The sequence below is a fragment of the Pangasianodon hypophthalmus genome, chromosome 22 (genome assembly GCF_027358585.1).
Source record: "Pangasianodon hypophthalmus isolate fPanHyp1 chromosome 22, fPanHyp1.pri, whole genome shotgun sequence".
NCBI classification, from domain to species: Eukaryota; Metazoa; Chordata; class Actinopteri; order Siluriformes; family Pangasiidae; genus Pangasianodon; species Pangasianodon hypophthalmus.
The window spans coordinates 5245511-5270501 of record NC_069731.1 but is presented as its reverse complement, the minus strand read 5'-3'; the positions used below and the strand labels follow the sequence as shown (position 1 = coordinate 5270501).

Genomic DNA, 24991 nt, shown 5'->3' with positions numbered 1-24991 from the left:
GTCCACCTGCCAGTGAAGTTGAATCGCCCTGCCCTGGAGGCTACTGAATACCCAAAATGCATTTAATGCATTAGCCATTTGTGTACGGATTAGGGAAGTATTTCGGACACAGGGAGAATCTTAGCTGTCCATAATGAATCATTTTACTGAATCGATTCTTTTGGACAAACCACTTTAAGTGAATCAAACTTTGTGTGTGTCTTCATTTGTTTTATTCATGCTCATGCAGGAGCTGCTACATTCTACAACACTGGTTCAAGATATCAGGCAAATGTACATCTTACACAGGAGACCAGTTTCAGCACGATGTAAAAAACATCGTTACTGTCTCTCGCGAACCGATTCGCTTGAAAAGAGTCGTTCACACACAAACGGTTCGTTCTCGGACAGGGAGCAGATCAGAGCGCGAGGACTCACGCAGGACCGCGGACGTGTTTATTAATTCGCGCGGAAGGTTCAGCTGTGAGAATGTGTCAGAAGAAGGACATGTAATAAAGGAAGAGGCGTGAGGAGCAGCACCAAATTACACGTAAGCTCGTCTGAATTTAATGCATGCTGTTGGTTTGAGAGAAAATAGTTGTGTTGATGCTGCTGAAATACATTTTTGATATCTTCCACCGTATTGATGCAGGAATGTGGGATGAAAAAATAAACATCCGGGATATTTTTATGCATCACTGACAGCGACAATGTTTACAAGAAGCCATTTTTACATTCTTGCGTGACTGGTTTCATTTCTTACTTAGCTAATTTTAGGCGAATTTATGCGAATTTCTCGACTGTAGGTGTTTGATCTAAAGCCGAGTTCACGCGCGTATTGACGCAGTTGTTTACCTCACACGGTAAACAACAACAACAACAACACCGAGTAAACGCGACGCCTTTATATGTCCGCCAAGACGCGTTTATGTAACACCTCGAGCAGTTGCATCGCCTGTATGCGTTTGCACATGTATTCATGCATATTCATATAGCTTATTTACATTAATAACTAAGATATACATATCATATGTGAAATGAAATGTGCCATAGATGAATGCACTCACGCTCCAGTCGTTTACTTTAAAAAAAAAAAGTCGAGCAACTGATTTGAGAAACGTGATATCATGCACTACTTATGCAAGGTCTGGCAATAATTTCACCATTCAATAGTCAGGCTTGGTGTGAGTATTCATTACAGAATGGCACATTCTGGTATAATATGCAGTCAGGAGTCAGACCATATAGCATGATAAGGAAATTTGAAATAATATAGATAATACTGTAACCTAAAAGCTAAAAGGTGAAATCTGCTACCCTCAAAATAAAAGGCACTAATCTGTACATTTTTAAAGACACAAGGTTTTACATTGTGGTGGTAAAAACCATGATAGTGCTTTGGACAGTATTACAATATTAAAATTTTGAGGGAAACACAAACCAATCAGATGTACACTAAGTGAACAGTAATACTACTTCCTTATCCCTATACAAATCCTTGCTTTTCTTGCACAATTATTTACACGTTTTGTGGATTAGTGCAATTGTGAATGAGTTTGGGCCAGATTTTTCAGGTCTGGGTTGCAGTGCAGTGGCCTGGAAAGTCACTGGTCTCAACACAATGATTCTTGTTTTATTTCAGAGCATGTGCCTCTTTATTTAGGCAAAAAATGTTGCATTTTTAACTTGTGCTGTGTGTGCCAGAAGCCTAAATATAGGAAATCTTTTTTTGTAGTTGCACCTTTTATGTATTTCTGCCCAATTTTCTCCCATCTTTTTTTGTCTTAGCAGAGTCCCACCTTCTAACTGAATCTCTTTTTTCCATATGAGAGTGCCAATACATGTTTTTACTGATTCACACCCCGCAGCCACTGCATCTTTACAAACTGCTCCCGCAACATAGGTGGCAGGAGTCAAGTGCCAACTTATTCTGTATACATGCTAAAAGGCACCCATGACTGACTATCATCACTCTGATTGACAGGAATGAAATGAAGGCCGTTCTCCCCACACAGACTGTAAGCACAATTACACTCCCACCGACTCCCAGGAATGGACAGGCATCATTGGATTTTAAAGTGCTGATGGTAGAATAAAACCTTAGCCTGCTGCGCCACTTTGGAGCCCTGTAGTTGGATGCTTAAAGGTGTATGGAGGTAGAAGAGTCATCCACAACGTATATCCTTATTCATTTAGCCACAAGTGCACAGTTACAGTCTGACTGTTTATATAATAACACGTGACTAACAGCAGGTTCTGGAATTTTGAAACCCGTATTGGTCCACAGGGACAGTCCAAATTTTTGCTCCTAACAGCTGGGAGCTGAGAGAGAAAAACATTTGGACCAGCTGGGGGTCTGTGTTTCCCAAAACAACAGTGAGAGCTGTTCTCAGCAACGGAAATTAGTGACTCTCCTTAAATAAATGACAACTCTTACCACAGCTCTGTTGAATTCTCAAATCTGATTGGTTCTCAAGTCTGATTCTCAAATCGCAGGTTTATATTAATGTGGTTGTTCCAAAACATTATCATTTCTATATTAACAACTTGTATCACGGATGCTCCGCATAAACAGATGTAATTGTTCATATACTGAAGTTTTCTGGGAGGAGACAATTATTTAACATTTTTCAAAGGAGGCTCCATTGTGTGGAGGGCCACTTTTGGGATCTTGCAAAAAAGAAAAAAAACACTCTGGCATGTCTTGGACCTGATTCTACCACTTTTGTAAGTTCCTTAGGATAAAAGTGTTTGCAAAATGAATAATCCAACCAGCAAATCAAGTCCCAGCACGATCGTGTCATTGTGGTGTTGCGTCTACGTTAGGGGAGTTGGATATACAGTAAGTATCTCAAGAGCTCATGTACTGGTATCAGGGCAACACTCCAGGGTGTTTGGTGTTAACCTTTTTCTCCAATTGTACTTATAAAGCAAGGAATAAATGTGTAGTTGTACTTTTATAATATATTTCTTAAATGCAGAAATATGCAGCTAAAATGTGAAGTGCAAAGAGCAGAGGATGTGCCTCCATTCACACCCTGACTGTGTGGAGTCATACTTACCTTGGCTGATTAATGGCTCATATTGTAATGGCATTGTGGCCTGCACTCTCTCACAAGAAAGAGCGAGAGAAAGAGAGAGAGAGAAGACTAAATGTACAGCCTGTGACTTTTCTGAACCAATGCCAAACCCGTCTCTGTAGTATGTCACCTGTGGACGAATTCAACAAGATGGAGTTCGTATGGCTCATATGCTTTTAAAGAGGATAAATTAATTGTGAAGGATAATATATAAAGAATAAAATGTGCTGTTATAGAAAAATAATCAATGTCAACGCAGAGCAGAGTTCCTCTTACCAGCCCATAGTTGATTATTTTCCTGTAACAGCATGTCACAAAGTGTTTTATTCCTCTTACGCTACAGCTACATGGGTCAGTTTGGTCTATGTTAGGATGATGCAATGGTCTATTTTGTGTGTGCATGTGTGTGTTGGGTTGTGGTGGTCAGTTGGCATGGCATCACTCTATCATAGATGCCAGGATAAGACATTGCACCTACACCTGCCTCTCTTCCTGTTTATGTCTTACATCAGCAGCTTAGCTCCACCCCCACTGCTCTGCACTGGGCTTGTGATTAGCGGACTGATTCTCGCTGGTTGCTTGGACGGCGAGTCTCGCTGCTTCCACTGCTGTTATAAATAGTCGATGTTTTAAATAGGACAATTTATTGTGTAAGCATTCATGTGTGCAGAGCATCTCCAGAAGGCAAATGCATGTAAGCATGCACTGATCACTGTGCAGATTCCTGACATTCTCCTGAGATCTGCTCTCTCTCACTGCTCCTTATCCCTCTCTCTTTCTGTGGAGAGAATGAAGCAACTGTCACGTTCATTTTTGAACAAATGACATTTTAGGGAAAAAAAAAGCATGTGGGTGTTTTATCAGTGAAGTTGAGTCAATAAGATTTCAGAGCACCGACCATGCATTGCTATAGCTACTGCTGAATATTTACAGGACTTTTAAAGGCACACCTGTGGTCCTTAAATGAACAGTTTAGGAAAAAATTTAATGTTTGGTATTTAAAATTTCCTTCTTTAGTTTTGCACTACTAATGCAGCTAACAGGTAATGGAACCTTTCCCATAAATATATGCACCGTATCTTTTTTTAATTTGCTGTATAAAAAATATAATATAATAATATATAATATTGCATATAATAAAGCTGATTGCGGTAACATTATGGAGGCATCTTGATGGAGTTTCTATCTATCTATCTATCTATCTATCTATCTATCTATCTATCCCATAGAAAACTTTCACAGGGACTTGTATGGTGGACACATTTATGGAAGTCTCCAGTGTCAGCACTTAGTAACAGTAAGAGTTGAAGCTATAATTAAGTTTTCTGATATGGGAAAGGCTTTAGAAAGGAGGACTTTGCAGTTTCTAGAAAGAAAAAGAGAAGCTGGTGAGGGAACTAACTTGTTTTGTGGGCATTCCACAACATTAAACATAACTATAAATGGATAAAATAAGCAGTGTTGATCTTTAATTAATAAAATAATTGAAGTAGTTGACAAATTGCTGAGGTTTAAGAAGAATAAAACACATCGGAACAACTTTATTTGTTAATTATTTTCCTATAACAGCATGCCCCATGATTTATTGCTACGTGTATACATATTGTTATCTGAATGTGTGCTGATTTATAGTGATGCTAAACTGGTGGCTATAAGCTTTCCTTTAATGTTAGCTACATTAGCTTTGTAGGTCCAAAGCAAACTAAAGAAAAAAAAAACGTTAATGGTGTACAATTCATTTTTGGCTGAATTATTCCTTTAAAAATGGTCAGGATTGTTAAATGAAGTGTGTTATTTGTGACTTCTGCCCTTTCGTCACCTGTGACAGTCGGTGATGTCGCTATCTGTTTGTGTGTGCGTGTGTGTGAGTTGAGTGCACAATGGATCCACAGTGTCTCGCTGACTGAATGCTAGTTTTGTTAGCTACTAATAAAGGTTTGTTTCTTACTACAATGAGCCGTAATGCACCAAGCTCTTCAATAGGGACGTCTTCAAGTGGGCCTCGAGGGTCCCCTTGTACATTGATTGGACTTATGGAGCTCACTTTTAGTCCATCGAGCTGTGTGTTGGAGTGACAAATGCAGATTTGAGCTTGTGAGGCAGCAGTGCCAGCCTGCAGGAGCACAAGGAGCCCAAGCAACACTACGTGAGTGAGATCATGAGATTATGCGTACATGCAGGTTGGAGATCCCCGTAAAATGGCTCGTCATAGCTAAACTGTGGGTTGTGAAGTTTTAGCTAGCTTGCTCCAACACTACAGTGCCAAAACAGCAGAGAATATCTTTGTTTCCTGTTTTTCCATGGCAGTGCGGCGTCTCTGAGGTTGTGCACGTTGCGATGTCGGGTGCTATGGGAGCCGCTGTGAGGTGAGCCACGTCTTGCTTAACTGGCTGCGATTGGGAAAAAACAGAACATGATTCAGTACTAGTCATGCTCTCTTCCTTCCTGTGTAAGCTTGTGCCAGGTGATTTGACACTTTTATGGCAATAACGCTAACAGCTATAAAGTCTGACAGGTGCTTGTGTGATCAAAGTGTCAATTGTGTGACTTCTGCCAAAACATGAGCAATCACTGAATAGTCTTATTGACAATGTTGTTAAATTTATGGGATTGTTAATAGTTATATACATTCTCAGAAAAAAGTTTTTGCAGACCTTGAGTTTCTTAGTGTTATTACATGTAAGGAACAAAACACTTGGAGGTGTGCTGTTATAGGAAAATAATCAGTGACACTGTGGTGTGATGTGGCCCATATGTGGAGTTAATGTTACCACACCAAAGTTTATTATTTCCCAATAACAGTATGCAGAAGTGCTCATATACAGTTGTATTAATAATCAACATGTTGTGTTTTTTCAGTGTTTATAGTTTATACAGTTTATAGTTTAATGTCTGCAAAACAGGTTAGTCCCTGTTATCACTTACGATACAGCAGCTATAAACTATAAAGATCACCCGCCTCTTTTTTCTCTCTCTCTTGAAGCTAATAAGACAAAACAGTGCAGGTTAGCATGTTAGAGAGAAACCAGAACAGTGTTCAGGTGTTCAATGTTCAAGTGTTCAAGAGCTTTTCCAAGGCTGCTTCCAATAAACCAAAAATTTACAAACATTTCTCAGTTCACTTAGAACTGTTCTGTATAATAACCTTCTTATTTTTGAGAATTTAATAAGCTTAATGCTTTAAGTTTAATCAAAAACTACATACACGGTGTATGACGCTAGACTGGTGTGTAAAGGCTTCCGGATTTTGCTTTAAAATGTGCAGACGTTACTAAAGAAACGAAATTACTAAACATTCAAACACACTCAAACAAGGGTGATGTGGTTGGGTGACCTCTGTGACGTTGGCACCCTCCCTAAAGAAAAAACAAATACAGTAAAAACAAAAAAACAGTAGAGTTCCAGCTCCTGCAGTGCTTGGACCCCAATCATGTCATTTGTTTGTGCTGATTTTGTTGTAAAATTACAATTTGTGCTGGTTAGGGTTTTGAAATAATAGTCGAGAGAGATGTTACAGTGCATTAAAACCCATTTAACTAAAATCCTGTACAAAAATTAGTAAACGTCTATTTGAAATATGGACATAATTTACATTAAATTTAAACTTCACTTCACTAACACCGACATATAAAGTTTTAAAATCCCAAAATCTAAACAATCACCAACAATGGTTTTTTAAGTAGTTAGATTTGTAATGAAAGTTGTAATGAAAATGGACAAATGCCAACCTCAAATGTAACCTTAACCATAACTTTCAATATGAATTCAGTCACGTGAATTGTGAACACCAGTGAAATGCAAACAGTAGTGTTGTGCAGATTGAATGCTCTGCTGTGGTTTTGCTTCCTTCTGAGGCTGATTTTCTTAGATTAGAAAGCGCTGATTTGTTTGTGGCTGATTTTCTTACAGTATGAGGCATCAATTTGTTTGTGGTTGATTTTCTTATGTTACATGCCATTTCTTTGGTTTGGGTCTGACTGAAAGTGTTCCTTTTTCATGTCCAACGTGCAAAATAATGTTTTAGTCGTGAACAGGCACAGCTAATCTTGACAGTTTTTTAAAAATGTGATTTGAGGTTTGATGATTTTGATGATGAAAATGAAAAATGATGATTTTTATTTTGTACTCTTTGCATATCTTTCAGAAATCTGTGAATGAACTTGGAAATCTATGGATTTTATTGTAAAGCTTTCTATACAGCAAACTGTGGCATATGCAGTACTGAGTGCTTGTCATAAATCAACCCGGGGTATCTCCGTGGTTTTTAGTGAATGTGAAAGTGAAAATCTGTCTGGCACTACAGTACTTTGTTCTTTGAGCTGGCACACTCTGAAAACAGGATCTTTGCTGTTGCAGCTGCACGGGGAAGGAGAGACAAGACGCTGACCTGAGCCACACTGAGGGGAGGACAGAGAGTGAAAGGGGATATCCAGGGCCAAGGTGAGTCTCTATTATGGTGCTTTTGGTTTGTTGTTTATTCTTTTACTGTTAATGTGTGTGCATGTGAAACTTGTCCTTTTGGCATTTTATCACTAATACAGCCAGTCATAGTTTATGTTTCCTTGCCATAGCAGTATGGAATGCTAACAATGGTGTAAGAATAAATGTCATTTGCTGTTATAGACGACCCCCTAATTCTCATTATGAATGCCATTATAGGTCTGCTGTAGCCCACAGTACTCTCAGTAATCATGAGGGAAAATGCTTTACGTGGTTGGAGTGTCCATCTGCTCACGCTCAGATCGCCACGCAGATTATTCCACATTATTAATAGTCTATTAATAGCGGCTCACCTCAGTGCCAGAGCATTTCGCCACTTCTGCTCATTCAGTCAGATCACAGCAGAACCTGTCTCACATTACAAGCTCTATCGCGCTATTGGTTTTGTTTTTTTTCCCCCTTTGGTCATATTCGTGCCTTATGATTTGACAGTGCTTTCACATCAGTAACAGGCAATACAAATGCAAGAAAATTTAAGAAAAACAAGAATACATCATTTTTGTGAGGCTGCTCATGGCAGCAAAATCATAGAAATGACTAGCTTAGCAGCACAAGCCTTCATCACTGAGATGATTCATTCAAGAGCTCGTTCGCTCTTCATGACTAGTGCAGGAAGATGAGAAAGTCCAGATGCAGTGCTGCTGCTGTTTTGTACTTATTACTAAATGGAAGTAACAGGTGACATGATGACAGGTGAACAGTGATATGTGTATGTTCAGTGAAGAAGGATGTTAAAAAACACACATAGCTTCCAGGTGGAGTAACAGTAAAAGCATTGAGAGAGCAAAAGAGAGTTTGAATTCTGACAATGCCAAAGCCAGCTGCAGGCAGGTGTGCAAGAGCAAAATTCTCCTGTCCATATGTGGGAAGGATGGCTGCTCTCTCACATCAAGCACTGAAAATATGAAAGCAAACACAATATTTCACACAGCTCTGCAAATATCAGATCTGTGTCAGAATTTAGACAAATAAATCTCATTTGCACCATTGAAAGGAAGCCTAAATGTTAATGAACTAGTGCATTCTAAAATTGCAATGGTGGTAGCTCAGTGGTTAAGCCATTGGACTTCTAATTGGCAGGCTATGAGTGCAAAGCCAAGCTACCACTACTGGGCCCTTGAGCATGGCCCTTAACCCTCAACTGCTCAGCTAAATCTAAGTTGCTCTGGATAAGGGAATCTGCCAAATGCCATAAATGGTTCAATTCTCATCAACCAGAGCAAGGTGTTCATCTGTCTGCTCTTTCATATAGAACAGGATGGCTAGTGCTCTCCTCCTAGCGTGTTTAGCCACGCTACGATGCTGCATGAGCAGTAGTTAGCCTTTGCCTTGTTGAGATTGGTTGCTGTTTTGCGACAAGAGAGTCGGGTACCATGTTGAACTGGATACAACTAAATACATGTTTCTGAGGTTAAGTTGTGAAGCAAAAATACATCGGAATGCAGGAAGTGGCAGTCTGTTGCATGATTGCTATCACAATAGTGGCTAAATGGTTAAGACCCCGGTCTACTGATCAGAAGGTTGATAATTCAAGTACGAGCACCAGCAAACTGCTACTGTTGGACTCCTGAGCTAGACCCTTAACCCTCTGCTGCAGCGGTGCCATATCCTTACAGACTCTGTGCTCTGACCTCAGCCCTGAAGAAGAGACTTTCACTGTGCTTGTATTTGTGAAAATAAAGGCTTTCTTTTCTTCTTTCCTTTCAGCACCATGGAAGAGTTTAAAGTCCAGAGCGCTAAGCACCCAACACCAAACAGCACACCCCTACGCACTCCCAGCGAGCACTCCAGAGAGCGAACCAAGCGTCTCTCCACAGAGTCAAACGGGACAAACGAAGGAGCAGCCGGTGCCAAAACACCTGTAGAGCTTACACCACTAGAAGAGGCTTTCAGACGCTTCGCCATCCACGGAGACACCCGCGCCACCGGCAAGGAGATGCACGGCAAGAACTGGTCCAAATTGTGCAAGGACTGCAGCGTCATAGACAGCAAAACCATCACCCTCACAGATGTGGACATCGTCTTCTCAAAAGTCAAGTAAGATTCACATCTCACTAGATCTGCTTGTTAAACTGGGCATGTCCTAATATTAAAATAGGACAATTCTGTCAACTGCCTTTTTAAGGTTTTGTGAACCTCTACTATGGTAAACAGAATTATGGGATTACCTTCTCCGAAAAGGACTTTAAGTTTGTTTAAAATATGTAAACATGTCAAATATGTAAAAATTTGTATGTCTTGGAATACATAATGTGAAGTGTTCACCGGCAGATTTAGTGCCATTGTGACCAAAGACAGCTGACAAAAAAGGTTTTTTTGGATTAAAATCTCAGTGTGTGACCACTGGTACAACACTCTGTAAAAGCCACCAACAGGTGGACAGGATGCAAAAATGTCATCAGCACATGCCTACTTACTATAAAAGAACTCACATGAAGCTTACGTGGTAGTGCATTTTTTTTTTTTTTTGTCTGGAGAGGTTTTATAGTCTGTTTAAACAGGAGATGCAGTCACTTTGTTGCTTTCTGTGTCACACACCAGAATGTGGCCTCATGGGAGTTTTTCATCCTGAGTGAACCTTGAAACAGTAAAAATGTTAGTGAACACATCTCCTGAACATACATAATCTGCGCAAGCAACATGGGTATATATCTGATTACCTGCAAGCCTTCAGCACAGTGTTATTTAATGAGACATGCTCATGTTTTATCCCTTCCTGCTTGGGACTGAGCTGTTTAGATGTCTGAGCAGATCCCACAGGAGCACATTGTGTAGCGTTTGTTTAAAACAGGACTGCAGTGGGTGGAAGGGTGCTGGGCTAACGACGGTGTTTTGAGACTAATCTACTGAAGCACTGAGAGCACACTGTGCATGTTTATGCAACCTCAGTGTGAGAGAAGTGATCTGACATCAAGTCTTAACTGTGTTCATTAGGGTGTGAAAGGCAACAACATATCTAAGCACACTTTAATTGATAACTTGGAGGTAATGTATATGGGCTGACATCTGGAGTCTTTGCCAGTATAGAATGCTCTCTCTCTCATACACTCACATCCAGTCTGCTGTGCATAGCTGAATTTCCTATCTGACATTAGGCAGCATGCAGCAGGCAGAGAGGAATGGAGTGTTGAAGGAAGGCCCAAACAAAACCGCCCGCTTGCCCGAGAGCTCAAATTAATAATAAACCAAAAAGGGGGCGTGTTTACCCGAGCTTGTTGCTATGACAGCCGGGTTACTCAGGGAGACACAGGGCTTTATAGCACTTTTGTTTAGGTGATACAAACAGCCATTGCTGTGGTGATGAATGTGTGTAACTATGCGTTTTTTACACTGATGTTTAAGAAGCAAATGCTTTTTAGGAAGAACAGGAAGAGTGACCGGAGCCTGAGGAAGGGAATCAGGCATCTCTAAATGCTAATAAAGATTATTAGATAGATGGTGAGTTATTCTATTTGGAAGGAACATTCAGATTGGAGTACAGTATTTAAGATTTTATCTGCTCATGCAAACTATTTTCAAAGAACAGAGGGTTCTCATCCTGCAGTGTGGAACAGGGAAGTTCTCAGACTCAGCATGTTTGTGTTATCACACATGGCTGTGTTTATTATAGATTCCATTCTCCTTGGAAACACAGTTCACAGAGACGAGGGTTATTGAAACTGAGTAACACAAACTTAGTTCCTCTGCATGGCCTCTGTGCCCATCAGTCCCAGTGACGGAGGTGTGGCCTTTGACTGTCATTTCCAGTGAAGGAGGTGTGGCCTCTTTGTCATTCTCAGTTAAGGAGGTGTGGGCTCTTTGCTTGTCAGCCTAACTCCAGCATTTTATCAACATAGCTCTAAATGGTATCATATACAATTGTTGGCTGCTTTAAATGTGTCCCTTCTACACTGGACCACTATTTCATGACCAATCAACTGGTACAGGGATTAAAGGGAAAAAGTCAGAAGTCACTAATAGAATAACACTATATAACACTAATAGAAATAATATATTATTTTGAATGAATACAGGCTTTATAAATGGCTTTAAAAGCACAGTTGTTGATTTTCCCTGAATTATCAAAATTTTGCAAAAATATTGCTCTTAAAATGAGCAAGATTAAAGCTGTTAAAAATAAGCTAGCAAATCAATAGGAATGAAATCCAAAGGAGTAACAGCTAACTTAAATGCATGTGCTTGTATTTATTCTTGTGCATCTGTGTGTAATTAATGTAGTCAGTTTTGCTGCTCTATTTTTCCACATCATTTTGTAGGAACAAGTCTGCCCGCACCATCACGTACAGCCAGTTCAAGGAAGCTCTTTCTGAGTTGGCCAGGAAGCGCTTCAAAGATAAAACCAGCGAGGAGGCAGCGGAGGAGGTCTTCAAAATGGTCGAAGGGAAGTCGCCAGTTATATCTGGAGTTACGGTAATCACAGCCACATAAGGGAACAGAGTTACCAAATACACTAACGTGACACAGTGACAAATACTAGATCCAAATTGTCATTAGAAACTCAATACAAATTTGTACAACCATCTAAAACATCATGTGTGCACAGCTCATCTTTAGGGTTTTGCAAAGTGGAAACATTTACCGCAACATCTGTATTCAGACTTTTAGTGATAATGAAAGTATAAGCTACCAAAACAACGGAATTGCTTTAAAGAAACTGCTTTAAAGAGTTGGTCATACTACTAACTTTATAGGTTGAAACATTATTTATGATTTTAGCAAGGTATAGAATGCAAAACACCAAATTTTAACAGGAAGGAAGTCTAACAATATCTGCATGATTGTGACAAAATCTTAATTATGTGATATGATCATGATCATTAATCTATTTTTCTCTGGCTGCTCAGAGAGCCGTGGCATCCCCCACCGTATCCCGTCTGACCGACACCACCAAGTTCACAGGTTCTCATAAAGAGCGTTTTGACCAGGCAGGCCGCGGGAAAGGCAAAGCGGGCCGCGTTGACATGGTCGATACATCCGGCTACGTGCCTGGCTACAAACATGCAGGCTCATACGAGAAGAAAGTCCAGGGCAAACAGCAACAAAAACCCATGTGAGATTTCCCCCTGTTCCATCAACAGACAAGGCAGGGGAAAAAAAAAAAAAAGCACAACAGGATCATATTTGCTATTTCCATTTGTTTATATGCATCATTTTTTTCTGTGAAAGAGATTTCCGTTTCCTGCGCTGTTGGAGAACTGGAACAATGTTTACATCGACAGACAAGAGACGCAGCCGGCTGGTACATTCCTCATCAAGAATGAAGATGATCATCATACTCTGAAATTTCAGAAGGGAAGAACAGAGTGGAGAGCACAAAAATATTAAGGAGTTGTGAATGATAATGAGAAGATCAACAAGGAAAACACTAAATGGATGCAAAATATTTGATAAATGTCTACAATAGCACATACGAGGTCTAGTCAAAAAGTTCTAAGCCTTACAGATAGCAGTATGGAAGCAGTGAACTGCTCTGTGCGGAAGTATTTAAGTTCTTCTAGGAACAAGCCAATGGTCAGAACTGGTCAGAAAAAAGGAGCAACATGTATACACGAGGTTTTCTGCGAAACATAGTGCAGCGAAATATAGTTTAGCTAAGCCGTTCTTTAAGGTTGGCATCATGATTACCTCCCAGCATTATACCTGGAACTGTTTTTAAACGGATCGACATTAGGCTACTCTCTCAAGGATTTTAGGCATCCATCAAAAATGTACCACATGCCATTGGTTTTAATGAGATCAGTACGTTGATACACACATATCAGATCAATACTTTGATTATTACCAAGGAGGATAAAAGGGAAATTATCCCTGTCTCCACTCACATCAAGAGCTGTATGATTCAGAGCAAAAAAAAAAAAAAAATCTAAGGGTAACTGATTGAAAGCCTCAAATTTGCACACAATACATACAATTCACTTAAAATCGATATCTGCTCGTTAACATGATAAATCAGCAATGCGTATCAATGTCTTTTTTTTTTTTTTTTTTTTTTTTTTTGGTGCATACCGAAAACTCTGTGTATGTAGCCTTAAAATCACAAATGAGTATTCTCCATTGTCATCTTAGGACTTTTTGATCAGACCTCACATTCTATAAGTAGGAATTTTTGTTTTTGGACATCATTATTTGTGACCTCTTTGCTATCTGGCATAAAATATAAAACAAAATGTTTTTAATTTAGCCTTTTTTTTTTTTTTTTAAAGTTCTTTCACAATGTCTAATACTGCCCTTTATACTTGTGTGTTTTATGGTGCATCTTTGCTTGTGATCAGATTAGACTTGTACAGTTTTTTTTTTTTTTTTTTTTTTTTTTTTAAATGAGCCTAGTGTGACCTATTCAGAATCCATGAGCTGATGTCTACTGATATTAGATTGTGAATTTGTGCATAAGTCCTTAAACAGTCACCAAATTTGACGGCTCGTACGCTCTGCTCGGTTGTTACATCACAAATGGTGATCTACATTTTATATATATATAATATATGGTTAATGTTTCTGTCCATTATATAGGGTCAAAATTATTAATAGTGTTTATAATTGTGTTTTTATGCTAACGCTTGATGGCATAATATGATACACTGGCTGATACACAGTTTCTCTGTTGACACCTGTCACATAAAAACGCACTGAGATTAGACAGCAGGAAGTCAGGAGGGGATCATGTGATTGGTTTATTATAACACTGTCTTAGCACAATTTACTATCTATACTACTATGCACAACCGTTATCACTTACTGATCAGATCAGACACATGCCGATATGACATTTTTATATCATTAGAACTGATCTTTTATCACTGTTTTTGAGCGTGAGATAAATTTACTCAGCTACTCACAAACTTTAGCATATGGCATCACCACAAAAGTTTACCTTAACCGTAATTATCTACTTTGCTACTGTTAGCTCACCAATTACTGTAGAACGTGGCATTTAGTATGTACGCATCGGTATGTACCTAAAAAGGTGCATGTAGTGTACTTTCAAAACCTTCCTAAGTGCAAATATTAGAGGTCATTTAATGTGATGTTTGTGATCGCCTGATGAAATTTATATTACGCTCTTCCTTCTTTTACATGGAGATGCCTGTCACAGGTCTCTTATACTGCCTTCAGACTTTATCCTGGGACTTCAGATGCGGCCCAAACATGGTGCCTACTCATACAGCCTCCTGCGTGACAGGAAGTTAAAAGTATTGGGTTGAATAAGTCTGGTTAATACTCGTAATAATAATTACAATGTTTTCTAAATTAAATCGCTTAAAAACCTTTTTTGTGGTTTCAGAGTTGAGACATTTTATATCACGGCACCTTTTAGTATGTGCAATTTTTCCAGTCTAATAAACGATGTTTACAATGATTGCATTTTAGCCAAATAACATGAAATAACCTTAAATGGTCCCAAGGTCATAAGATTCCCATTTAATGTTCCATCAATACATACAGGAGTGGTACACAACCTTGATATAGAAACCAGAAATTGTTATTCCAGAAAAGAATAAAAGCATGTATACCTTTAAATTTCTGACCAGGTAAATCTCTGTATTATTAAGAATCAATATACTAGCAGCTTTCCAGTGCAAGTAATTACACTTCTGCGCTGCTGATACAGTAATATATGGTATTTAATGTCATCTTCTTTGAAAATATTAGGTTAGATAATTAACACACTGTTTCAGTTGAGCAACAAAGAGCAAAAATATGCAGCAGGTTTCTTGGAAGGAAGAGGACAGCATGTATAGACATATTCTTCTATAGAACATCTATTTTTCCAGTATAGTGTCACACTGTTCCTGTTAGTTCCTGCTTGGAAAGTGACTCATATTTATATCAAAAGAGCAAATTTGAAATATTGTTGTTGTATTTTAACAAATGGTTGCTGTTTTGTGTGCTTTGACGCCAAATACTGTAAACCCTCCGTTTTCGAGGAACAAAATGTTGTCTTATTTTTCATATAACTATTTTTCTATGTGTTACAGTGCCCTGCTGCATGTTATGTGTTTAAGGTAACGTTCAACAGACCTTTAACTTGTCCCTATGTTGTAGCATTGTTCTGAATAAAAAGAAAGAAAAGGATGGCCTTGTTTTTGGCCTTAATATTTTTTTTTTTACCTCATTGCATTTGTGCACCTCATCAAATTTAAAAGCAATGCTTAAATGAGCAGTGCATTAAACAATTTGATTCCTTACCTGAAAATGAGTTTAGTATGAAAAGAATGGTGTAACATTTTTAAACTTTGTAATGTTTAAAGGCTGAATATGGCTTTTATAAGTTCATTGTTTTTTCTCCCCACTCCCTGGTAGATTTAGCATGTTTGTTCCTAATGAATTAATTATCACAAACTGTTTACAATAAGAGATCATTTGTTTGCTTCTGTATATTGCATGCAGTGCCGCTTTCGTTTCTGTCAGCCTTTGGATAAAATAAGCTTTGTCTGAGAGAAACAACTGATATAGGGTCTAATTCTGGCCTTGTGTGAATGACATCATTTAATCTGATCTGCTCAAAAAGTGTGTGCACGTGAGAAAGACAGGATTCACTTGAACTTCACAAAACAAATGAATCACAACTTTTCTTGCTATTCTCATATGACTAAGCCACCAAAGAGACAATTCTACAGAAATAAAGACTAGTACACATTTTCAGAAATTTTAGAAAGGATATGGGTCTAAAAAAAAAAAAAATGAAAAAGCTTCTCGTTCTGATCTGTTCAAGATAAGCATGTTCTGAGTAGCTGGCTAAACTTATCAAGGTTTATGAAATCACCTCAGCGTTGTGTGTTTGGCATTTCCCTCAGCTTATCAGAGAGGAGCTGCTGCTCTAATCTGATCAACTGTTTCTGCAAAGACACATTCTCCTCCAAAACACACCTCAACTCCTGATCAAGATGCTCCTGTTCAGAAAAGAGACACACCCAATAGATATTTTTACAACTAGACCTGTTCCAAAGCAACACTCTTTTAGCATAATATCACACAAATCTATAATGCTCAGTTCTCATAATGCTTTGAATTGATTCTGAATCATCTTCAGTATGATTCATTCTGACGGATTTGGACCATGGCACAGACTTACGATGTTGCCGTGTGCCTGCTTAAGCTGCTCGGAAAGCCTCCGCAGCTCTGACTGATGTTCTCTCTTCCGTATGCCTATCTGGTCGCTCAGTGTTTGGATCTTCTCTCTCAGAGCAGTCATCTCGCTTTCCCCGTTAGCAACCTCCTGTTCCATCATACAGAGGATCCGCACAGCGTGCACTACACACAAGGGGCAAACAAACAAACACCATGTAAGTGCATCATTAACTTGCCTAGTCTCTTTCAAATTGCTCCACACACCGAGGGGTGTAAAGATTTGCACCAGTTTCACAGCAGCATGTATCTGGTGATGGTGCCTGAACGGATCTGGTAGTCTCTGGATCACTGAAGCCCAAACACTGTAACTTAGAAGTCTTACCAGTTTCCTTTAGCATTGTGTGCCCCTTTCACAGATCTGTGCTTCTCTATTTAACAAAATGTACAGCCTTACTCCCTAACAGCTGTGTACATGATCAGCTCCATGATCCATGGCAACTTAGTTCAGTTGAAACTGAATCTCCTGGTTTATGAACCAGTAAGAAAAAGACATCAAGCACTCTAGTAGCCAGCTTTAGGAATTGGTTAGCTTTAGGGGAGAAAAACACTTACTCTTTTACAAACTTTGTGCACTGAAAAAGCATCAAAGAATCATATTTTATCTCATATTATATTATATATCATATTAGAAGTCACTGGCTGTTATAAATGTACCATATATTTTATATTATCCCAGAAGAAGACACACACACACAACCACCCACAATGCAGAACTGTATACATGAACCATTAATGTGTGTGCATTACTGTATGTAATATGTGTATGAATGCTGCGTGGAGGATTTTCACTCACTGAAAAAATGCTTAGAGTTGTGATCCTTCATCTCGCCAGACCAGTACTCATCCACCAAACTTAGAAGCAACTCCATCGGTTTCCTGTATGCTCCCTGAACACAAAGGTGTTACCTGTTAGACCAGCAGTCCTTGTTGGCATTAAAGTTGGCATTAATGGTTTTTAGATAATATTGGGAACATCCACCTTTCCAATAGAAAGAGAAATCCAATGTGGCCTGACCTTATGCCTGAGACCACACTTAAGCCCAAGACCTGCTAAAAGCAGTGCTTATAAATATTCTAGGTTAATGAATGCTCTTTCACCTTACAGGGATTTCTGGCTCTCTCAGGTGCATGTGAACATCCTTCTAGTTCTCCATCATCAGAGCTTCGGTATGTTAGTCTAGGTGGATGCATTTTCCTCTCAGAGTAATTTTTTAACAAACACACTGGCTGATCATCTCCTTTAAGAGATTATTAAGAGAGAGTAATTATCAGTAATTACCCAACATCTATAACACACATAAGACTCATTTCATTCTCATATATATATATATATATATATATATATATATATATATATATATTTACATAGTATACTACTACACAATATTTTTATACTGGAGCAGTATAACTTAGAATTCACACCGGGTGCCTTGAATACTTTTTGTATTTTGTATGCCTTGTGACACTTTTTATAAAGGAAACTAACAGTCAGTGTTAGTGACAGATGGGGACTTTTGATGTCGGGTGAATTGTATTCACAATACAGTTCACTTGAAAACGTGTCAGAACACAGTGTGGCCATGAATAAACCACATATTTGCCTTTATTCTGATTATCCATGTGTTTCATTATGGTACAAACATCATTACATGATGTTAAATAAAATTCACAACAAAGAGAAAGTTAGAGACTTTATGGACTAAAAAAAACAGGGTATGTGGACTTATGATTACATTCATTTGAGAGGCCTTGAGGATTGGAATACTGAATAAAAAGGATACTGTGCATGACGTGGGTCTAAAAACACTTCACAAATGTGTCCTGTGTTAAGAAGTCTTTAATATATTGATTATAAATATAGAAATACATCACCAAGAGTAGACCCACAAAAAAAGACACTTATTTTTTGGTTTTTGGCCTTTCAAGGTTCAGAAAAATGCCAATGTTGTAAGAGCTGAAATGAGTTTTTGACATAATAAATTATTAAAATGTCTATAAAGGTTTTTACTTGTCCACTAATAAACAAATCATTAAAATATTATTCACATTTGAATGACTAATACAAATAAATAACAAGAAATTTCAATCCCAAACATAAATACCTTGTGAAGAAGCATTTTTGTTGCTGGGATATGGTGTGAAATAACTTTCGGCCTGTGTTCTGATGGGTGTGAGGTTACCAGAAGTGCATCTTTTTACAGATGGTTCAACGAAGGTGACTCTGGGAATATCTTTCGAGGGCCGCGGTCTGATAGTGTGGCGAGTGCCTGGTGGTTGCAAAAGTATCAATTAACATTTACTTATAGTTAAGAAACTGTACAACATGGTACATTTTGGTTTCAATGTTACAAACAGAAACTATGAGGAATAAAGTTTTAAAAGTATCATCTGCACTGAGCCAATCTTCTGAGGCACCACTGGACGCCAAAGATCCACAGTAAATGCGTTCTAACAGAGGAAGAGGAATGGCGCCCTCTTGTGGACCCAGAGACTTTAAATAGGGTATGAATTACACTCACCACCATTATGGCATTTCCTAAGTTTAGATTGAAATTCCTAGAAGGAGAAATGAACAAGTATCACTTTAATGACTCTTAAATTATTAAACACCAAATTTCATTATCATACAATTAAAACGAGACACACCTGTTTCTGTGAAGACAGTAATGCTGAATCATAGTCATTGAGTAGATTTAGAATTTCAGAGGGATTTTCTGAAAAAGAGTGGAAAAACCACATCAAAATAATATTAAATATTAAATATCTTTCCCTTTAACTATGGCAGACTATGTGAAAAATCAGCAAAAAATAGAACTAACAATGAATGATCAATCAGGGATATGCGGGATAACAGCTCACTATTAGTTCTTTTGTTGTTAACAGCGTTAAAAGTTTAGGTGATGTATTTACACTGAAGTCACTTAGGCTACCTTGTAAATGAGTAGACTCTGGTTTGCTGTACTGTTCTATGTGAGCTTCTTGTGTCGATATGTTCCTGTTCCTGTCAAAGTTGTGATTTAGCACCGTTTCCTCGTTACCCTCACGGAGCATGAGCTTCGACATCATCATCTTGTTCACTGAGGCAATCCTAGGATTACTGCTCCTGTGAAGAAAAAAAAGATTTCATAGGAAAACAATAATATCATAATTTATATGGTTTTACTATTTCTGCTATTTTGTAGCTTAGGATAATTTGGCTCAGGAGTTGGAATTAAGGGTGTTTATCTGTTTCAGAGAGTTAGCCAGTGGTTCCAGACAATATCATTTGGAGTATTTCAGTGTGATACAATGTAAAAAAAGATATGATTCAGCAACATGCAAACAGTTTAATTTCAGTGGAAAAAGATATAAGCATCGAGAAGTAAAAGAGCACACCTCATTTTGACTGAGTGACAGGCACAGTGGCCAAAACGTCTACACTGTTGCTTAAAAGCAAACCTTCCAAAAAGAAAAGAGGCCACACCTCCTCCTAAGGGAGTGACACACAGAGGCCATATCTTCTTTACTGCTACAGAAAGGCAAAAGGCCCGTCCCCTTCTGAATGAGCGACAGGAATGAAGGGTATATGTGCTTTACTGCTACTGAAAGGCAAATAGGCCCCGCCCCCTTTGGCTGCCTTACAGACACAGAGGCCACACCTCCTTCATAATAAATCAGTAATAAAGAGCTGCATGTGCAGAAAAGCACTTTATCTAAACAACTTATTAACTTATCTGAACAACTTTGCCCAATACACACTGTTCTGAATCTTTGCGGATGTATTATTTTGATCAGTCAATCTCTACACGCCTAGTAATAGAAAATATAAAGACATAATCACCTGTTCTTTATCTCCATTGTAGAAAGTGGAGATTTCTGACAGGACTCGAGTCCCGACTCTGCAGAGAAGTGCATGAGAGCCGCTTTTCTCTCTCTGTCCCTCACAACACAGTCATCTGTGAAGATGAGAACACAACAAATAAACTATGCATTCACACATATCCAACATCAACCATAGAGTCTAGTGTACCGAGTAACAAACGTGTACCAAGTTTACGAAGCTTGGAGATTGCCTGGACTAAGTGCAGGCGGTAGAAGGGATCTTTTTTCACAACAGGGTTCAGTCTGAGATCCAGCTCCTTTAGATTTTGAAGGCTGCCTAAAGACAGGACGTCCTGAAGAGACGAGATTCTGTTGTAGTACAGATTCAAGTTCTCAAGCAACTTTAAATGCAGAATGCCCTGGAAAACAAAGGGGGAACTGAATTAAATTACATACGGCACAGAATTACCGTCGATTAATTTATTTGAAAGTCATGATCCCTGGTGAAGAAAATTGGAAAAAATTGGAAAATATTGACAATGGTGGGAGATACTCTTACAGGAAAACAATCAACAATGGGTTAGTGTTATGCGACCCAGCAAGGAGTTACTGAAGTGGCCCAAAGTTGATTATGTTCCAGTATCAACATGTCCCAAAAATACTTTCTTTTACTACACAGAAATTTGCCAACAATTACAATTTGTAATTTTATTACTGAATGACACATTATATTTTAACCATTTATAGTTACATTCAATGTTGTGGAACATCTCAGAGACAAGTTGGTTCCTGTTATCACTTACGTTATAGCAGATAAAGTCTAAACAGTCTTTCCCTCACCAGCATCTCTTATTGTCCTCGCTTGAGGTTAATAAGACAAAAAGAGTAGCTTGTCACGTTACAGAGGAACCAGAAAGCACAAAGATCCTCTGTCCTGAAGATTATCCCATGCTGGAAAACTTACTGTTACAAAGCACTGACACTGGAGACTCCTTCCATTAATGTTAAATAAACATCTCCTTCAGGAAAAAGAAACACTAATTAGAAGTATTAAGTAATAAAATCATTAGGAAACTCACCTCTACAGAAACGAGGGCGTTATGAGAAAGGTCCAGACTTTTCAAGCGAACAAAGTTCTTGAGAGAAATTCCCAGATGGCCTATTTTTCCTGTTTCATATGTTCCTGGCAGGCGCAGTGATCGCACATCCGCTGAGTGGCAATGGAAAACAAAACTAAGAAATTAGCGCCACACGCTAAGCTAATAGGATAAACAAGCCTTTTAAGTGCGTTTATAAAATGAGTGCCGCTCTATTATGGAGTGTAGAATATTTATAAGGCGTATTCAAGAGTTATAACACGTATTCTAAAACATATTCACCTAAACACTGGTGTTGAAGGTTTAGCCTTTCCCGTATCCACTGCTCTGTTATGGATAAACACTGCGTCGCCGCCATAGTTTCAAACTGAGGCGCAGTGCGCATGCGCATCTCCCAACCGCCTACTTCACTCCCTGCGCGCGCTTGCGTGAGGATCTGAAACAGAGACACGCGCCCAAGTAAAAATATAAACATGTAAATATAATTTAATTTGCGTTACTTAATTCATTTGGGCTTAAGTAACAAAAAATACACATATTTATTTATTTTATATTTTAAATTCCTGTGCAGGTGAGAAGTAAAGGACATGCCCCTGCTGAAAAAAAACAGTAGAAACCATCACAGCAATTCTAATGGTTTCCACTACAAATACCATTGCAAACCATCAACTAACCATTAAAACCATTACCATTATTGGTCCTTAATGGTATCCACTAGACATAACATGCCACCAATAAAAGGCGACATATTACCAGTAGAGACCCACAGGGACCATTACAGTTTCCATTAATACCAATACAATTCCCATTATAACCATTAAATCCATTACAAATTCTATGAGGGTTTCTATTGTTTTTTTCAGCCGTAGTGACCTTAAATTAACGGCAAATTCTGAGTGCAAAGGTTTATATCTTGCCAAACAAACAAACACACTAACTAACTAATTAACTAATTCAAAAATTTAAAAATGAAATGTAGGTGTATCCCATAACCATAACCACAGATACGAAACAGGGTGGAAGCACTCATAAAAGCAAAGTATGGTTATACGAGTTCAAGTTCAAGTACAAAATACAAGTTATTAATCACATTCAGAAAGAAATGAAAGAACTTAGGCTAAACTGGTAGCTTATAATTTTGATATTTTCTCATTACTGATATTGTTACAGTTACTATTCAAACATTTTTGTTACTTCTGATAATGAAGATAACTTTGTAAAACCTAACACACTAATTTCTTGTTAATTAAAATACAATTCTTTGTCTTTTTCCAAACTTTTGTACTCAGTTGCATGTGGTTCATATACATTGTGCAAACATCATAACCCACGGTCCCCACCTAAATCTATAATGATTCATCGCTCATTAAACTCATAGGCTATGTCCCAAACCACATACTACTGTCAAGTTGGTTGTGCAAATAGTACTCCACCTGTGGTAACTATTGTAGCTGGCGTATTACTGTTTAAGTAGTTTGTGGTTTTAGACACAATTAAAGGTACTGATGTAGGCATATCTTTTGAGTACTAGTGCCACTATATAGAGAACTGTACAATAAAGCGGGACCTCAAAAAAAAACCTACATGTTGTGCAGTCACATGGAACACATTTAACAAACATTTTTACAAAAATGACATACATATTAATCTTTATAATTAACATGTGATCTTCAATGGCGTCTAAGATTTATTTTGTAAATAGATGCCGAGTTGACTATTTTATTTGAAACTTCTTCATTGACATGTTAGCCTATTTTCACTTTTGTTTAATGGTTTCCTATATTACCCATAATGATGATAATGGTGCAGTGGGATTTAGCTCTTGCTTCATCTCTACCTAGAAAGAATGATGCAGCAGCGCTTTAGTCCTTTAGTCTGTCTGGCTCTCTTGCCTCCTCATCTGTACACTCCACTCAAACAGAACAGCTTCCAAAGCTTATATGCTAATACTGCCATTATCTAGATTGCTACAGACCCGCCGCCAAGGATCATGGTGAGTTCAAGTCATGTCGTAAAGATCGTATTTACGAGTCAAATGCACGTGAACGGCACCACAATTGTCGTAATTACGAGTGGGAAACTCAGGATTTTCTTTGAGCTCTGAGTTTCTGAGTTGGGGGCGTGTCAGTAAGAAAACATGGTGGAATCAATGGACACAATGTCTGTAGTAGATGGTAAATATCTTGAAATTTAATGGGTATTTAGCAGTGGCGTGTCTTTGTCAGGCTTTTTTATTTAGAATAAAACAAGCTAATTGCCTACACAAAAATATGATAGCATTGTACAATTACGATATAATATGTAAGGATAAAGTTTACAGTGGCTTCATAAATTGACTAAAAACATAAAAAAGCAAAACACACCTGATGCACATTCTTTGTTCTTCATATTCTATAAGTAGAGTTAAAAAAACCTTGCTGTATTTTTTTGTAGTTAATTAAGAACCTTTACAAAATTAACAGATGCCAGACCTAAAACAACCACACTAAGGAGAATGGAATTGCAATAAGTGCATTTGCAATTTAGATAATATGATAAATATGACTATATTTATTTATATTAATTATAAATAATTTTTAATTATATTAAACCATCTACTGCAAATAGCCTACAAAACAAAAGATAATATCACTTAATATCATTCATGTATCATTCAAACTAACTGGGGGCACTAGCAGTTCTGTGGGTGGGCCTGGCCCCTTAAGTCCCGCCCATGGCAATGGGTGTGCATTGCTAACTAGCTGAGCCAAATTTCTGCTTATTTCAGTGCATTATACAGTTGCATTGGATCCTGGAACTTTGAGGCCAGCGTTTGCTGTCTCCGCTCCTTCTATGTGGGATTTCTCATTCAGTGAATATTGCTGAAATATGGAGAGTGACAAAAGAAGCTATTATTCTTTTGTTTTCAGGTGCTAACAGCAAAATCTGACTGTTATCACATATGTTCTATTAAAAACCCTGTTGTAACTGCGGTAGCATTATTAAATGTCCCCCTGTGACATCAGTGCGGCACACAACCTCTAATTTCTCACAGGAATAACAGAAATACAGCATCAACCACCAAATTAGCACCAGTATCACTAAACACAACACAAAAATCTCAGTATAAACATATTTAATGTGCTTCAGGGTGGACTTTTCCTTTAATTCAGCAAATAAAGCTAACACTGTGAGACTTTTGGACTAAACACTTTCTGTGCATTAACCAGGTAAACAAAGCAATTGTCTAAAATATTCAAGAAAATGACTTGACCACTGTTTTATATGAAAAAGCACAGTCCGTGTTTAATAACTTTGTGAGAACAAGATATTAACAAAACTGTGTTTGTGTCATATAAAACTACATTGGACACCTTTAGCACCATAAGCTGTAAAATGATACGCATGCGCAGTACGGCTCGGGCG

At 38.2% G+C, this 24991-nt stretch overlaps 2 protein-coding genes across 8 annotated transcripts; one reads left to right on the top strand and one right to left on the bottom strand.

Moving 5' to 3' along the window:
- The first annotated feature begins 287 nt into the window (after positions 1-287).
- LOC113532791 (tubulin polymerization-promoting protein) lies at positions 288-15632 on the top strand. Of its 5 annotated transcripts, none has more exons than XM_026924420.3 (7): positions 288-529; positions 5043-5205; positions 5367-5425; positions 7416-7499; positions 9267-9596; positions 11816-11969; positions 12404-15632. In XM_026924420.3, the coding sequence occupies exons 3-7, from the start codon at positions 5397-5399 to the stop codon at positions 12611-12613; spliced, it is 807 nt and encodes a 268-aa protein (XP_026780221.1). In that variant the 5' UTR covers positions 288-529; positions 5043-5205; positions 5367-5396; the 3' UTR covers positions 12614-15632. The 5 variants fall into 5 exon arrangements, with proteins under 5 accessions (XP_026780221.1, XP_053084064.1, XP_053084066.1 ...); XM_053228089.1 differs by having other exon boundaries at positions 1964-5205; XM_053228091.1 differs by lacking the exon at positions 5367-5425 and having other exon boundaries at positions 294-529; positions 1964-5205.
- On the bottom strand, positions 12697-23543 carry cep72 (centrosomal protein 72). Of its 3 annotated transcripts, none has more exons than XM_053228086.1 (14): positions 23424-23543; positions 21869-22022; positions 21569-21699; positions 20716-20908; positions 20509-20623; positions 19619-19791; positions 19335-19402; positions 19208-19244; positions 18791-18955; positions 17787-17935; positions 17482-17575; positions 16633-16811; positions 16324-16450; positions 12697-12836 (listed from the first exon to the last, which is right to left on the bottom strand). In XM_053228086.1, the coding sequence occupies exons 2-13, from the start codon at positions 21975-21977 to the stop codon at positions 16325-16327; spliced, it is 1539 nt and encodes a 512-aa protein (XP_053084061.1). In that variant the 5' UTR covers positions 21978-22022; positions 23424-23543; the 3' UTR covers positions 12697-12836; position 16324. The 3 variants fall into 3 exon arrangements, with proteins under 3 accessions (XP_053084061.1, XP_053084063.1, XP_053084062.1); XM_053228088.1 differs by having other exon boundaries at positions 17787-17926; positions 23424-23542; XM_053228087.1 differs by lacking the exon at positions 12697-12836 and having other exon boundaries at positions 14964-16450.
- Positions 23544-24991: the final 1448 nt, after the last annotated feature.

Bases quoted from the DNA above. Each gene is read 5' to 3' on its own strand.
- LOC113532791 (XM_026924420.3), top strand. From the start codon at position 5,397: ATGTCGGGTGCTATGGGAGCCGCTGTGAG. The intron at 5,426-7,415 runs GTGAGCCACGTC...TTGCTGTTGCAG, and splicing joins GCTATGGGAGCCGCTGTGAG to CTGCACGGGGAAGGAGAGAC. The intron at 11,970-12,403 runs GTAATCACAGCC...CTGGCTGCTCAG, and splicing joins CAGTTATATCTGGAGTTACG to AGAGCCGTGGCATCCCCCAC.
- cep72 (XM_053228086.1), bottom strand. From the start codon at position 21,977: ATGCGCATGCGCACTGCGCCTCAGTTTGAAACTATGGCGGCGACGCAG. The intron at 17,936-18,790 runs GTATTTATGTTT...TCTCTTAATAAT, and splicing joins CAAAAATGCTTCTTCACAAG to CTCTTAAAGGAGATGATCAG. The intron at 16,812-17,481 runs GTGAGTGAAAAT...CCTTGTGTGTAG, and splicing joins CAACTCTAAGCATTTTTTCA to TGCACGCTGTGCGGATCCTC.